Below are 15,541 nucleotides of genomic sequence, written 5' to 3'. Positions count from 1 at the left end.
AGGAGAGACGGTGAAAAAGGACGCATTCAAATCAAATGTTTATCAGCAATTCGTCCATCACCGGCCAAATCCTCGGCATCTTCATCATGACCGTGACTGCTTTTGGACTAAATCTGCATTCGTGGAAATGATATATGTGAGAGACGAAGGAAAAGGAGAAAGACTGGCTTTTTTGGAGGTGGTTGGATTATAACCCCGTAGACCCCCCTCTTTTTTCATCCAGCTTTCTCCTCCTCCCCTCCATTTCTCTTTCAATATGCTGTTTTCCACTCCTGAGGACTTGCTTATGAAACCGGGGAAAATAGCCTGAAACCGAGAACGGGAAAGACTGGGTTTTTTTCTGTAATCTGCTCTGCGACGTTCTCGTTGCTTTCGTCCTCATCGCACACATTGTACATCACATAAATGGATAGAAATTACCCGGGAACAGGATTTGGCGATTTGGGCGCAGGAGCAGGATGGAGTTACGAGAGATCGGCAAAAGCAAGGTATGCATTGGATTCAGACAATGTGCATGCATCACTGGTACTTTGCAGGGCACGGCGTGGGCCATGTAAACAAATTGTCGCCATTGGGTTCATATATAGTGCCATGCCTTGCCATTGTGTGTGGTGCATTGTCATCCAAACAGTTGCATAGTAATAATATTATAAACAGGAATGGAGCAGTGTGCGTGTCGTGGGGGTGGGCGGGGTGGAGAAAGGAAAGGTTGGGGATATGAATTGAATGTGATTGACAGACGTAGGTTTTAGGTGGACCTGGCGGGGTGGAGGTGGGGGTATGTCTGGAGCATCCATAGGAATTATTGTTCCCTGTGTGCAGGCCTGGACACAGACCCTGATAGATAAATTCACTGGATTGATAGGAACTGCGAAGAGTGCAGACGCAGCAAACCTCACAGCAGCCCCCCTGACAGACATCAACAAGATGAAACATGATGCTACATATTAACCGGGGACATATATTTAATGAAATGTTTTCAAAATTGATACGTTGTAGAGAAAACAGGAAAAAAAATCTTAAAGTGAAGAAGGTGCTATACCACTAAAACTGAGATTTCTAATGCATTTTGCCCAATCGTGATCTAGATAAATGGTGGTGGGTTTTGGATGGTTTGTGTTAATTTGCATAATTCAATTGTGGAATATTCTCACTGCATCAAGCTTGCAGTTTGCTGTTTGTCTAAAATGAAACATAAGGCCAGGGTGAATTTATAAGACTATGAAAATGGTCTGGACTGTGCAAGATAGCTCTGTCTTTTAGCTTTACGTTAGCCTGCAAGCTAGCGTTATGTTGCATGGAAGTCAGTTGAGGCCTGTGCACGCAAGCATCATTCTCTCTTATTTAGCTACACATAATTGATATATTTTGACCCAGAGCTAGCTGCCTGATCATAGTCGAGAGCCACCATTCTCCTATGTTAAATTATATTTGGCTAAACAAATCTGGCTAGTTGCTGGTGTTTGCATGCAGCATAGCATGCATTTGCGTCGATCAGCACCATACAGCTGTTAGCTACATCAACATAATCAATGGTTGCAGACACAAACGAGTCGTTTGTCGTTGGTATAAATTAAGGGAACCGTATTTTTACTTGGCCCATATCTGCACATTGGTTACCAGTAGTTTATTCACACGTAAAAGACTGGCCTTGCAGTTTGGGCCTAGTCTCTGCTTTTCTACCATAGCTGCTGTGCATTGCTGCTAGGCGGTGCTACCAGCAGCAAAAATGCTAGCATGTTATCTGGCCAGCCATCCAGCCACGCATTTCATCTGTCTTTGGTAAAGCAAAGTTCTGCAACTGGCAAATCCTCAGTGTTGAATAAGAAGATTATTTAGTTCATAAATTTCTAAATTATATAGTGGTTTGGTCTTGTGGGTCAATTATAATAATTGCCAATTAACTATCCCATTATTTTTGCATGACACTTCCTTTGCTGGTGTGGCATTGATATAATGCCTAAGTATGTGTCATGGATAATTAATTTAGATATTGTTCGGAAATATTTTCCTTCCCCTTAACTTCAAATATAAATCAGACTCATCAGTGATGGTGGTTTTCACATGTAGGCTACTGTTGAGAAGTTGCATATGGACACCAACAAATTAACAGCCTAGAGTTGACATCAGACGTGCAGGTTTTTAATTGAAGGACAATTTACTTGTGTGTTACATTTTGTGTATTTTAAAAGTGACCCAAGCCTAGTCAGTCTTTTCTCAAGGGTCACATTTTGGGAATAGATTAGATTTATGTAAATGTACTCTGAAATTAATGATACTTCGCAATCCCCCACTCCTCTTCCTCCATAGTCTTGTATATGGGACTTCCAGATCATCCCACCCTGAGTCTGAGCTCCTTCACCGACAAGCCTACGCCACCCCACACCCTCTGCAGGGCTATGCCACCAATCACCACCCAGGGAGCTCTGGCCAAGGCGGGGCTTGGGGAGCAGCTGGACGGAGTTTGGGTGAGATAAATGTCATACCTTCTATGTCACCACCATAAGGGGCCCCAGCAATGAATTATTGTGTCTGTCCATGCAGGCCCTGGTAGATTATTGTCAGTGAAAAATGTGCACATTATAGCTCAATTGAGTCAAAGCACTAGATGTTAAAGCCCGATTTCAGAAAAAGCCTGCAGTCACAGCATTCATTCTCATGCAGTATTCCACAGTTTACCGATATTATAAGAATTGTTTTCAGCAACAGAGGACCTGGTTCAAATTCTGTGTATGCGTGACAGGAGATTTTTAGAGAAGATTAAATCTACATGCTGAAATCCTTTCTTTTCCATTTTTTTCTGATTATGAATGAAGATTTCATCTACATATCTGCAACTAGCTGTTAATATTTGCATTCTTAATTAATCATCATTTTTTATGTTTCTGTCTTTCCTTCTCAAAGGTCTGTCAGGGCTCTTTGACACTGGTCTGCACCATGCCAGCCCCTCTGCCCCCGATGCCTCTGTCATGAATCTGATCTCAGCCCTGGAGTCCCGGGGTCCCCAGCCTCCACCCTCTGCCTCCTCCCTTCTCTCCCAGTTCCGCACGCCATCCTGGCAGACAGGTGGGGCTGTGTTAGATCTTCCCTCATGTGTTGACATTCAAACAGGCCCCACAGTCAATATGACATTTAAAGAATCTCCCAATGTTTGGCTGTATTATTATTCTGACAGTGTTGCTATTTGAGTATTTTCATATAAAATTTTACTGTACTTGTTAATAGTTCTACTCTTGAATACTTTTAAAATTCTGTTACTTGCTGTCATTATTTTGTAATTTAAATGACAGCTTGATGGATACTGAATAATTTTGCGATATATCTTCCTTTTCCTAACAGCAATGCACACGCCTGCTCCACCCGAACTATTCATCTCTGGAGCCCTTCCTGGCTCTGGCTCCTTCCCCTCCTCCTCAGCTCTCTCAGCCTATCAGCATCCAGCATCCTTCTCCAGCCGCTCTTTCCCTACCGCCTCCCTTTCCCTCCAGGACACGCCGACGTTTAGTCCCACGTCCAATGGCCTCCTCTCCCCACATGACCCCCTACTACACATCAAGGCCCCTTCCCAGTCCAGCCTGGGTTTTGATAGACTCCTGTCCTCGCAGGGTGCTGCCGCAGCTGCTTATAGGGGCAGCCAGGATCCCACGAGTGCCACATCAGCCCAGGCGTCATCTGCCAGACACCTGCAGTCACACCAGTTCAACCTGCTGTCATCGCAGCTCCAAGACCAGTCGTCCCAGCTGTACAATGCATCAGTCTTTTCCTCAGCCCAGCCCCAGCCTCAGTCCCAGTCCCAGTCCAATTCGGCTCAGGAACGGGCTGTGCCCCGGCAGGACAGCGTTATCAAGCACTACCAGCGGCCCACGCCAGCTCAGTCACAGCTCTCATCCTCTGCTGCCCACTCCCTTCAGCACTACCTCAGCTGTGGAGGGGCGGGGTACCAGCAGATTGCCACTCACCACAGGCATGCTGGCCTTTCTTGCAGCCCACTGGGCGACCAGAGCCCCTCATCTGACCACAAGCCCACCTCTCGCACTGAGCAGTATCGGCCAATCATCCAGCCTCCCTATTCCTCCTCTTCCTCTTCCTCGTCTTCTTCCTCAGCTGGGAAAGGCACCAAAAGCAGCTCCAGCAGTGGCTATTCCTCTGCCAGTTCAGCATCATCTTCAAGAACTCCTCACACACCCCCTTCTGCTTCCTCTACCTCCTCTTCCTCCTCCTCCTCTTCTGCCACCTCTGGGGCTCATCCTTCCAACTCAATCCCCACCTCCAGCTCCAGCGCAGCCCCTTCCAGACAGCAGCCACCCCCCCAGTCAGCTCCTCCTCCCTCGGCCCCTCAGCAGCAGCAGCCCCCTGCCACCTCCACCTCAGCCCCCCAGTCTCTCCCCAAATCCTGCCTCTCAGGCTATGGTTCTCCCGTGCCCCCAGTGAAGACCCCCACCTCTGCTCTTACAGGTCAGACCCCACCCCAACAACAGACACAGTCATATTCTCCTAATCAGCCCCCTACTTCCCACCTGGCTCAGTCTTATGGAGGCTTCAGTTCACCACAAGCCCAAGACCTGAGCTCAGGTACAGGTGGGAAAGGTTATGGGAGTTTAGGAGGGCGGAGCCAGTCATACTCCACTGATATTTATGGAGCTGACTCTGCTTATGGATCACTTCCATCCTCTCTGGGTGGAGCTGGAAGCCCATCACTAGGCTACGGAGCCCCAGGTCACTCCCCTGCCCTTTTAAGGTCAAGTGGTTCATCAGGTAGTGGAGCATCTGGGGGAGGAAGCAGTAGTGGCACAGGAAGTGGGAACTCTGGGTCAGGAGGAGGAGCGGGAAATAGTATGACCAATGAGAGAGGTGGAGGTGGTAGTGGAGGGTCATATCACATTCCAGACTCTAGCCCCTCTCCATCGGGCAACTCGGGCATCATCCGTCCAGGGTTGCACTCCCCAGTTCCCACCTGTCCTACACAATCTCCAGGGGGTACAGGCTCAAATAAATACATTTCCTCAGTTCTTTCCCCCACCTTTTTAGCCTCCCCACAGGGCTACCCTGATACCAGAGGCCCCAGCTCCCAACCTCAGTCCTATCATTCCACCTCGTCCAAAACAAAGGCGGACACTTCTATGCTTGGAGTGGGCTCTCAGAGATCCCAAGAGGAAGTAGATGACGACGATGAGTTCTTGATCCAGCACCTGCTGCAAGCCCAAGCAAGTCCTGCTCCTCAGGCGGCTCATCACCATCCTCAACAACAACCCCAACAGACATCCCAACAAACACAGCCTCAGCCCCAGTCAGTGCCCCCAACCACTGATTCAGGTAAAGGGCTGAGCTATGACATGGGTAAGACCTCTGAGGAGAGGTACCACCCCCAGAGTGTCATACGTACCCACAGTGCCACATCCACTGCTGGAGTAGGTAATGCAGGGTCTGGAGGGTCCATCTCAGGGCTGGAGAACCAGCTGGAGATGTCACTAAAGAAACAACAACAGCAACAACATCAACAACACCATCATCAACAACAGCAACAACAGCAGCAAAGGAATGAGAGGTCTGTTGGAAGCAGCAGGAGCAGTGGAGGGAGAGGCAGCGCTGAACAAGTGCATTCCCACCTCCATCATCATGACAACCTAGGCTCGGTAGTCCATTATGGGCGGGGTGACCCATACACCCAACACTCCCTTGCTCCCCAACACTCGTCACATAGTCAGCATGTGTCCTCACACTCACAGATACCGTCCCACACCCAAATGGACCTCCAAAAGAAGCCACAGGAGCGTGCTGAAATCCCTTATCCTCGGAAAACTCCAGAAGTCCAGCAACAGCATTCCCAGTCTCAAGCTGCTGCCTCCCTCATGGACTCTCCCACTGATCAATCCCGTCAGCCACCACATCTTCTCCAGTCAGTGCTGTCCCACACCACCCGCAACAAACTGGAGCCTCATCAACAGCACCACAAGATGGACTCTCATCGGCAACACCAACAGCATCACAAAATGGACTCCCACCAACCACATCAGCAGCACCCAAAAATGGACTCCCACCCTCAGCATCAACAGCACCAGAAGATGGACTCTCATCCCCAACAGCAGCAGCACTCTATTAGCCAACAGCAAGCTGTAATGGAAAGTGCTGGAGGGACACTTGGCTCAAGTAAACATCAGTCTCAGTCCCAAACCACCCAGCTCCAGCTTCAACTCCAGTCCCAGGCTTTGGAGGTGGCAGCTGCTCACTACAACCATGGGCCCCCTCCACATCCGCACGAGCAGAGCCAGGTTAAACAAAGCTCAGTGGTGTCTTCCTTGGACATGCTGGAGCGCTCCCTTTCTCAGACCTCCAGCACAGACGTAGCTGTTGCAGAGGACAGACGCGGTGGAGCAGGCAGCAGGGGAAGGAGTGGAGGGAGCAGTGAGCGCCACAGACAGCAGCAGGAGCAGCAGCAGAGGCAGCACCCATCCCACCATCAGGCGCAGCAAACCCACCACTCACAGCAACACTCAGCCTCTGAACTCCACTCCTTTCTCTCTGAGCCTGATATCGGCTTATCCGCCCCGTCTCACATGCACCATCTTTCACAGCACCACTCGCAACAGCAACAACAGCAGCACCAACAAACCCACTCTCACCACCCTCACACCCAACCCCACCCTCACCACATACCCCCACAATCTGCCTCATCCCACTCCCAGTCTCAGCCTGACCAACAGCAGCCACTCTCATCCCAGCTCACCCCTCAGCAGAGCCAGCTGGACCAACAGCGCTCAGAGCAGCACCAGTTTGATACAGTTAGCCCAGTGGAGAAAGCAGACCAGAATCAACAAAGTAATCGCTTTGTACCCCTAACTTCCATCTGCTTCCCAGACTCCCTCCTTCAGGATGAGGACCGCTCCTTTTTTCCAGGAATGGAAGACATGTTTTGTGCAGAGGACTACAAGTCAAGCTGTGCTGGAGGTGCAGGACCAGGGCAGGAGGAGATGAATGAAAGCCACACTGGGCAAGAAGGAATGGATTCCATGAAAGCTGGACAGAGTGCAGGTGGAGCAGGGGGAAGTAGTGGAGCTAGCTATGACATAATGGGTCACCATGGTGGAGATCAGGGTTATGAACCATACTGTCATGGTCTGGAAGAACCCAGCAACAACACCATGACTCTGGATCTAGACTCCCTTAAAACCCATGAGCTCCCTTCCACTGTCAACACTGAACAGCTAGGATTGATACAGTCCCAGGCCCCAGCTATGGGTATGGGCTCCAATACTGCTGGTCCCAACAACTCTGGAGCTAAACTGTCCTCTGGGCCTGGAGGAGCTAGCACAGGAGCTGGTTCTGGAGGCCTCCAATCTCCCATTTTCTGCTCATCTCGTCCCAAGAAGCTCCTCAAATCTAGCTCTTTCCACCTGTTAAAGGAGCGCCGCGACCCCAACACACTGCCTAAGAAAAGTTACGCTCAAGAATATGAGTTTGAAGATGATGAGGATAAAGCCGACCAGCCAGCTGACATCCGGTTGAATAGCCGGAGGCTCCCGGACCTATTGCCAGACTTGGTGTCCAGCTGCAGAAAGGGAGGAGGGGGAAGTGGGTCTCTCAGCCCTTTAATGAGTGACATTGACTTCTACCACTCCTCTGGTTACTCCTCTATGGGTTCACACTCTCTTCTGCCTCAGGATGGACCCAAGAAGAGGGGCCGAAAGCCCACTAGACCCAAGAGAGATGGTCCTCCTAGGCCAAGAGGAAGACCTCGCATCCGCCCAATGCCTGAGCCCTACACTCCACGAGGGATGATGGGGGAGATGGGTGGAACAACAGTAGGAGGGGGATTCAATGTGGAGGGAAGAGGTAGGGGTAGGGGCAGAGGAAGTCGAGGTAGAGGAGGAAGGAGGGAGGATATGTACATGGAAATGAGCGGGAAGGAGCAGGATCAAATGCACCACCATCACCTCCAACAGCAGCAGCCACAGCAGCTCCATCATCAGCCCCAACAGCAGCTACACGAGCCTATTCCACCTCTGAAGGTCAGTGGCATTTGGTCGAGAAGGCTTTTAAATTGTCATTACGTAGGTAAAGGTGTGTTGGTAATAAATGTACAAACCAACACTAGTTGTTGAAGCTAAATGTGGTGTCGTGTAGCCGTTGCAAAAACACAGATAAAACGAGTTGTGGTTCAAATTTGAGCCCTGTCTTTAAATTAGTGAGAATCTGCTTGTGTGGTGGAAGGGAGATTCAACCAATACCTGTAGTTTTTGTAGTTTGTTACCTATGCATGGCTCCTGCTAACGATGGCCATATACCTGATGAGTAGCTCTTTCTTTTTTCTGTCTGTTTGTCTTACTCCGTCACCCTACTGTCTCACTCTCTCCTTTTTTATTTTCAGACTAGTCAGCCTGTTTAAATTGTCCAACTAACTAAATGCTAATAATTTAAAATAAATTTCCCATCCTGGTTTCCTGGTTTTTTAATGTATGTCTGTACGTTCAGGTTCAAGTTACTTTAAATCTTAGTTTTCTCTGTTTTTGTTTTAGATCAAGTTACCAATTGGTACCCTGTCCTCCTCCGATGCCTTGCTGAGGACAGACTCTTTGTCTGGCACGGACCCTGCTTTGTCGGACGGCTCAGTGGGCTCCGCTCCCTCACTTGGTTTAAGTCCTGGACCCCCCTGCAGCACTGAAAGCACCAGAAGTCAGGACAAGAACAAGCAGAAAAGCCAGATGATGAGTGAAGGAGTGGATGAAGAGGGGCTGGAGGACAGGGTAAGAGCTACAAGATTATATCCTTGTTATGTTAAGCAGAAACTGCTGAAGAGTTGCAAAAAGCTGTATTTGAACCGATTTTAATTGAAGTTCATTGCTTGATAGTTGTGAAGTTCACTACTTTAGTGGTGGTATTTGAGCTAAGTGAAAATCTCTCTCTTTTGTCTTACTTTCAGGGTGATGAGAAGGACTCTGAGTCTAAGGCTGGCTTCGTCGCGTCATTCTTGGACTTCCTCAAGACAGGGAAGAGACCTCCAGGCTTGGACATCTCACCAGGAATGGAACCTGACAATGGTGAAAACTCACCTTGTAAATCGGGGGGTCTGCGGCCACTGTCTCCGGCACCTCCACCACCGCCGCCGCCGCCTCCATTCGGGGACAGTGAAGGGAATGGGGGTCTGGCTCTGGGCAACTGCCCCAGCCCCAAGCGCTTGGAAGATGAGCTGAAGAGGAACCTGGAGACCTTGCCTTCGTTCTCATCTGATGAGGAGGACTCAGTCGGAAAGAACCAGGACCTCCAGAAAAGCATCTCCTCAGCCATTTCTGCTCTGTATGACACTCCTCAGTTAACCTCTAACATCCAGCCCCCGCTCTCTCCTCCACCTCCGCAGTCTCAGCCTACCCAGTCCCCACTTACTCCCACACTGCAGCCCCCCACGCTTAGCCCACAGCCTACCATGCATACCCCTCACGACCTGCCCCACTCCAACGAACCTGATGTCCTCCAGCCAGAAGATGGAGACATGGATGAGAACAAAGAGGAGGAGAATGAGAATGAGAATGAGAATGAGGAGGAGGAGGAGGAGGAGAGGAGCACAGGAGGGGATGGAGAGAGTGATGTGACAGAGGAGAGAGAACCACAGCTGGAGACCCTGGGTGCCCCGATTCTTGATGGTAAAGCTGGGAGTTAGCTTTTTATTCGTCTCGTGTCCCATTTTCTTGCACATTGATTTTTCAGCAGGTCAGCTTAAAAAAAGAAAATATTTTCCCCCTCAGGCTGAGTTATCGCTGTATTTTTAGTTTTAATAAAATAATTTTGTAAAAAAGGTTAATTGATTAAATTCTTGTGGCTGGCTCGTTGTTGTAAATTGATCTATATACTTGACCTTAATCTTGCCCTTCTTTCCTTCCAGCGCCCCTCCCTGAGATTCCTCCCGCTCCAGAAACTCCTGAACCTCCCTCGGCCCCTCCGTCTCCTGCCTCATCCTCCTCCTCTCCTTCTCACTCCCCCCTCCCTCCCCTCTCGCTCCCCTCACCCCTACCTCCACCAGAAGAACAACAGGAGAATTCCCAGCCTCCAAGCCCTATCGTTCCCACATCCCCCTCTCCACCTCCTCCCCCACCTGTTACTCTCCCTCAGCCTGCCACTCCTCCTCCGACTTCCCCTCCTCCCCCATCTTCAACTCACAAGGAGTCTCCCATGCCATCTCCGGAGTCTCCCGCCTCTCCCGCAGAGCCCCCACCTCCTAAGATCACCTCTCTGCACCTAGCCCAGAAGCAAGAAGATGCTGCCATTGTTGGAGAAAGTGAGGAGGATGAGAGTGAGAGTGGAGGGGAGGGAATCTTCAGAGAAAGAGACGAGTTTGTGGTGCGGGTGGAAGACATTCGAACTCTCAAGGTATTTGTGTATGAATGTGTGGAAATGTGTGTTTTGTGTGTGTTTCTGACAGTTAAAGTATTTTGTTAGGGCCAAAGATAGAAACAAAGTTGCTTGCTTCTTGGTAGACAAGACACAACAAACTGAATTAATTTAATTTAAGCTATTAATAAATCATTACGCTGATACGTAGGTGTCAGTACAGGCAAAAAAATAATGTAATCTAAGTTGTTGTTAAAGCCAAGGAAAAAACATCAGGGAAAATCACTTGGTACTCCTTTTTAATGAGTAAAATTAGTTGAAACTCTAATCTTTCAGAAGCAAGTTACAGAGGCATTTTATATTTACCTATATGTCATGTGTTTGGGCACAGCTGGCCTTGCAGACGGGGCGTGAGCCTCCACCCATCTGGAGGGTGCAGAAAGCCCTGCTGCAGAAGTTCAGCCCAGAGATCAAAGATGGACAGAGACAGTTCTGTGCCACAAGCAACGTGAGTTCACCCCAAGCCCTCAGTAATCTAACCACACCTGCCAACAGATTTAACAGATGTATTTAGATTTAGATTGTCACAGTATCATCAATCAAAGTAATGACACTGAAAGTTGTTGTATAATTAAATCTTTATAATATGTTTCTGGCTCAGTATCTTGGTTACTTCGGAGATGCCAAGAGGCGATACCAGCGAATCTATGTCAAGTTTCTGGAGAATGTCAACAAGAAGGACTATGTCCGAGTCTGCTCTCGGAGACCGTGGCGCAGAGCCACACCTGCTCTCAGGTACCAATATTTGCCATATCAAAAATCCTGTTCATACTGAATTACTACTTGCTAGATTTAGTTGGCATTAAATCACTTTGCCCAGTTCAGGCTTGGTTGATTGAACCAAGTGGTTAAAGTGGTTTCATCTCTAAAACAATTTCTTCATGTGTCACAGACGCCAGTCCATCCCCAAAATGGCTTCCCCTCCCACCACCCAGGTGCCACCGAGAGTAGTTGAGAAAGAAGAGAGAGTGACTCCACCAGTCCAGCGCGAACAGAGGGAGAAAACAAGAACTGCAACCACAACAACAAAAGAACAACGCGAGAAGAAGGAGGTTCCAGCTGCTGTAGCCAAAGCTAAGGAGAAGGAGAGGGAGCCTGAGAAGGAGAAGGAGAAGGAGAAGGAGAAGGAGAAGCGAGTGCAGCTGCAGCAGGAGAAAGTGGAGAAACGGGCTGCGGCAGCAGAACGAGGTAGAGTGAAAGAGGAGAAGAAAGCGTTGGAGAGGAAAGAGAAGGAAAAAGCTGAGCGCCCACCCAAGTCCAAGCCAGCCAAAGTGAAGGCGGAGCCACCGCCCAAGAAGAGGAAGAAGTGGTTGAAGGAAATACCTTCATCATCTGACTCCGACTCATCAGATGAGGCAGCTAGTGAGAATGAAAGTGAGATGAGTTATAGTTACCTATCACATTTGTGGCTGTAATAACAGCAGTTTATATTTATGTCATGTACCACGGTAGAAGGTTGGTTTTGGATAATTTTAAACTCTGGCTCTCGTCCTCTCAGTGCCAGTGAAAGGCGGAGTGAACAACCGTGCCATGAGGGAGATGTTCAGGAGCTACGTGGAGATGCTGGTCAGCACAGCCCTGGACCCTGACATGATCCAAGCCCTGGAGGACACAGACGGTGGGAACTGCACACAGCACACTGCCTCCTCAGCATATTAACAATTAAAAAAAATCTACTGACATAACTCTACAATATAATAATAAGCACTGAAACCAGTTGTGCTGATTATAAATGCAAAACAATGCGTTTTTTAACTTTGAATTATGTCTATTGTTCCTTCCAACAGTGGCATGAAATATCCGCCCTTGTGTAGGGGACAGAAATAGATGCTCAGATGTGCCCTCTATTGTGTGAGAACACATCTCTAACCTAACCAGACCTGTCTGTCTGCTAGCATGTTCTCTGCATTGGGGCATTTTGGTGGTATTTTCAAAAGTGGCTTCAGGTATCAGTGTGCAGTTTGTAACAGCTGCCAGGTTTAAGGTGGACGAACTGCCCTTACGACAGCAGGAGAACTGTTTGAGAATTCTGTAACGTGCATATTTAGATTAATCTTTGAATGGTTTTAGAAATCCAAATGAGCAAGATATGACAGGTTGAAGGGAAGCCCCGGGAATGCTGATAGATAAGCAGCCCGGAAGAGCTGCTTTGAATCTGCCCTGGGTATTAAAATGATTGGCAGCTGCATGAATGATGACTAATGAAACTTCCTTTACCTTGATTGGCCACCAGATGAACTATACCTCCCACCAATGAGGAAGATTGACAGCATCCTTGGCGAACAGAAGAGGAGGTTGTTGAGGAGAGTCAGCATGAGCTCTCAACACCAGGTAATCTGTCCTGAATGTACAGCTCCTCTCTCTTTCCCTCATGGCTGAAATTTTTCATTTTCTTTTCAATTTCTATTTGACATTGCTGTGTTTCCTTCATTTCAATTGGAACGCCTTTTTCATATTCTGTAGAGTGTGCTGATATTTGTAGACTACTGTTAAATGGTCTGCTGGCGCGCCATAAGAACATCACTAGACTCCAGCGCTGAAACAATCAGTGGATTAATTGATTAGTCAATAAACTGAATGTTAATTTACAACTATAATAATCAATTAATCAACTCATTTATCACGAAAAAATGTGAGACATTTGCTGTTTGCAGCTTCTCAGGCGTTAGGATTTGCTGCCTTTTTTTAGCAGCTTTTTTTGTAAATTGATATCACCTTCTGATATTTTATACACTAAATGATAATTTGAAAAAATTATCAACCGATGTATTTGTTATGAAAATGATTACTCAAAGATCTGGCACATTTGTTTTACGTTTGTCTTCGGACATCTTGTTGGGGCCGTTTCTGACTGTTTCTGCCTCTTCCTTGACAGGAGGTCCTGCATGCTTACCCCCAGATCATTGTAGACCCCCTGGACACAGGAGTGGTGAGGGTGCGGCTAAGCGGGGATGCTTACAACCGCAAGACCCTCAACAGAGTCAAAAAGACCCTGCCTAAACCACAGGTAGGTGTGTGTGTGAGGGTCAGGAGTCTTTGTAGGCCCTTTATAGATAATTAAATGTATTTTTAATAATGTCAAATATTCACACACTCTGGGGACCATCAGAGGAGACTTTTAGCCTATAACCAGGTGATTCTTTCTGGTTTCTGGGTGACACTGAAACCACAGCAGCAACAAAAGTAACCATTGCTGTAAAAAGCTCAACAGTGATGGGCGCGTGACAGAGAGATCACTGGGAGTAAAACTGTACCAGCTTCCCCTCTAACACCTGCTTGCGAGTTTCCAAACCTGCTCCACTTTCACTCTTTCTTACACAGAACTGTAAGATTAGCATTCACTGTAGCTTTATTTTCTGTCTTAATCTGATTTCCTTTTTTTCTTTTTTCTTTTAGGACCTTAAACTGTCAGCCGATACGTATCGGATCTACAGTCTCTACCACTCCCTGCATCACTATAAATACCACACCTTCTTACAGTGCAAGAAAGAGGTAAGCAAGCATGTTTTGAGTATTGTGAAAATGTAGTATTTTAGCATTTAGGTACTTAGGTGCATTTTAAGACATTTCCCTGAAATATACTGTAATCTAAAGCACAAATCTCATTGGATAGACAGCACAGAGCCAGCTTGTGTATGCTTTCTTTTTTTGTCCTTGGTTTGAGTCTTGGTGTCACAATCGTCTGTGTTTCCGTTCCCACTTTTCCAGACCAACACCATTGAGCAGGCAGCTGAGGACCCTGGCCAAGAGGAAGTGGTGCAGCAGTGCATGGCCAACCAGAGCTGGCTGGACACCCTCTTCAGTTCCTTTATCGAGCTGCTCACGCTCAGCACCAAAGCCTGAGTCGACCGCAAAATAAGAGAGAGAGAGAGAGCGCGAACTAATTGAAGGAAGAGGATTTCAAAAAACAAAAAGAAAATACAAAAACGGAAAGAGATGGATCCTACTGTACAGCCCCCCGACCCTCTTCAAATCTCTAAGATCTGAGGATGAATTTTTAAGGCCCGTGACGAACACAAGGGGGTCTGTTCGTGTGACCTCGGACACTGGCCTGTGTTCTTTTTCTTGTTGTTGATCAATGACTAAAGAAATGTCTTACTGTGTGAGAAGGGGGACCCCCACCGGATCAGGGGTCACTGGCGGGTCAAGAGAGAATTGACCGTTGGTGAAAAGGGAGCGACGCGAAGTGGAAGGACAAAGAGGAGGAGCCGCAACGCCAAGTCAACGGAGGGGCCACTGACATCTTGTTAACTGTGTGTCATAAAGACAATAGTTCAAAGAGAAACTATTACCACTTAGTTTTTACATAAATTATTTTTTTGAAGACTAACATCAGCTGTTGGCTTTTGAAAAGAGTGGAAGAGGGTGAGAATGCTTTTTAAACTGCGTGTAGAGTGTGCCGTGAGCAGCGTGAACTCGTCCACGGATAGAAACATGAAATGTGTTAACAGACGCTCTCGATCTCTCATCCTGTGCTATGTGAAGGGCAGCACCAGTCCGCTGTGTGATAATATATAAACACATTTTTATTATTTATATGAGGAGGTTTTTAACTTAAACTCTCACAAGCGCTGGGTTGCTGCCCTAACATTTTAAATACCTTTTTATTTTCCACAGGTTCAGTATACAATGGTAACCCACATATCCAAGCCGTCTTCCCCTCTATACAAAAGAACAGACGCTGAGACAGAAATATTGTATCAAATACAGTGGGTGTAAAATAACAAAAAGAAAGGAAGAAAAGGAAAAAAAAGAAGATGAGAATGGGAAAATCTATTTGAAACTTAACATTGTTGTGGTTCAGTTCAATCATCAGTCATGCAGGTGCAAAGAAAAAGAAGTAAACTATCCATTTCCCATGTGGGAAGGAGTATAAATAAGTAATATTTAAAGAGGAAATAGTCATTTCATTTTTATCATTTTGATGTTTGTGCATACTATGACTTATTTTGAAAACAATCTAATTTTCCATAAAAAAAGGAAAAAAAAGGCGTGTAAATATTGTACAGTTCTTGATGAAATTCTTTGTCCTTCTGTACATTAACTCTCCTGTATTTGAAAAACAAATAAAATCTGCAAAGAACAAATGGTGGTTCATTTCCCTAGTGTGTGTGTGTGTGTATGTGTGTGTGTGTGTGTGTCCTCTTACATCCATCTTTGT

General features: G+C 47.2%; 1 protein-coding gene across 1 annotated transcript; it reads left to right on the top strand.

Moving 5' to 3' along the window:
- Positions 1-391: 391 nt before the first annotated feature.
- Positions 392-15,452, top strand: prr12a (proline rich 12a). The gene is made up of 15 exons (XM_070926651.1): positions 392-488; positions 2,311-2,468; positions 2,905-3,066; positions 3,340-8,006; positions 8,514-8,741; positions 8,918-9,635; positions 9,875-10,359; positions 10,712-10,828; positions 10,982-11,115; positions 11,273-11,754; positions 11,879-11,998; positions 12,614-12,711; positions 13,256-13,387; positions 13,777-13,872; positions 14,089-15,452. Exons 1-15 carry the CDS (start codon positions 406-408, stop codon positions 14,221-14,223), a joined length of 7,815 nt encoding a protein of 2,604 aa, XP_070782752.1. The 5' UTR covers positions 392-405; the 3' UTR covers positions 14,224-15,452.
- The last annotated feature ends 89 nt before the right edge of the window (positions 15,453-15,541 follow it).

Source organism: Enoplosus armatus, chromosome 20, assembly GCF_043641665.1.
Source record: "Enoplosus armatus isolate fEnoArm2 chromosome 20, fEnoArm2.hap1, whole genome shotgun sequence".
NCBI lineage: Eukaryota > Metazoa > Chordata > Actinopteri > Centrarchiformes > Enoplosidae > Enoplosus > Enoplosus armatus.
Note: the sequence above shows the minus strand (reverse complement) of the source record. Positions and strands in the feature narration are given on the sequence as shown.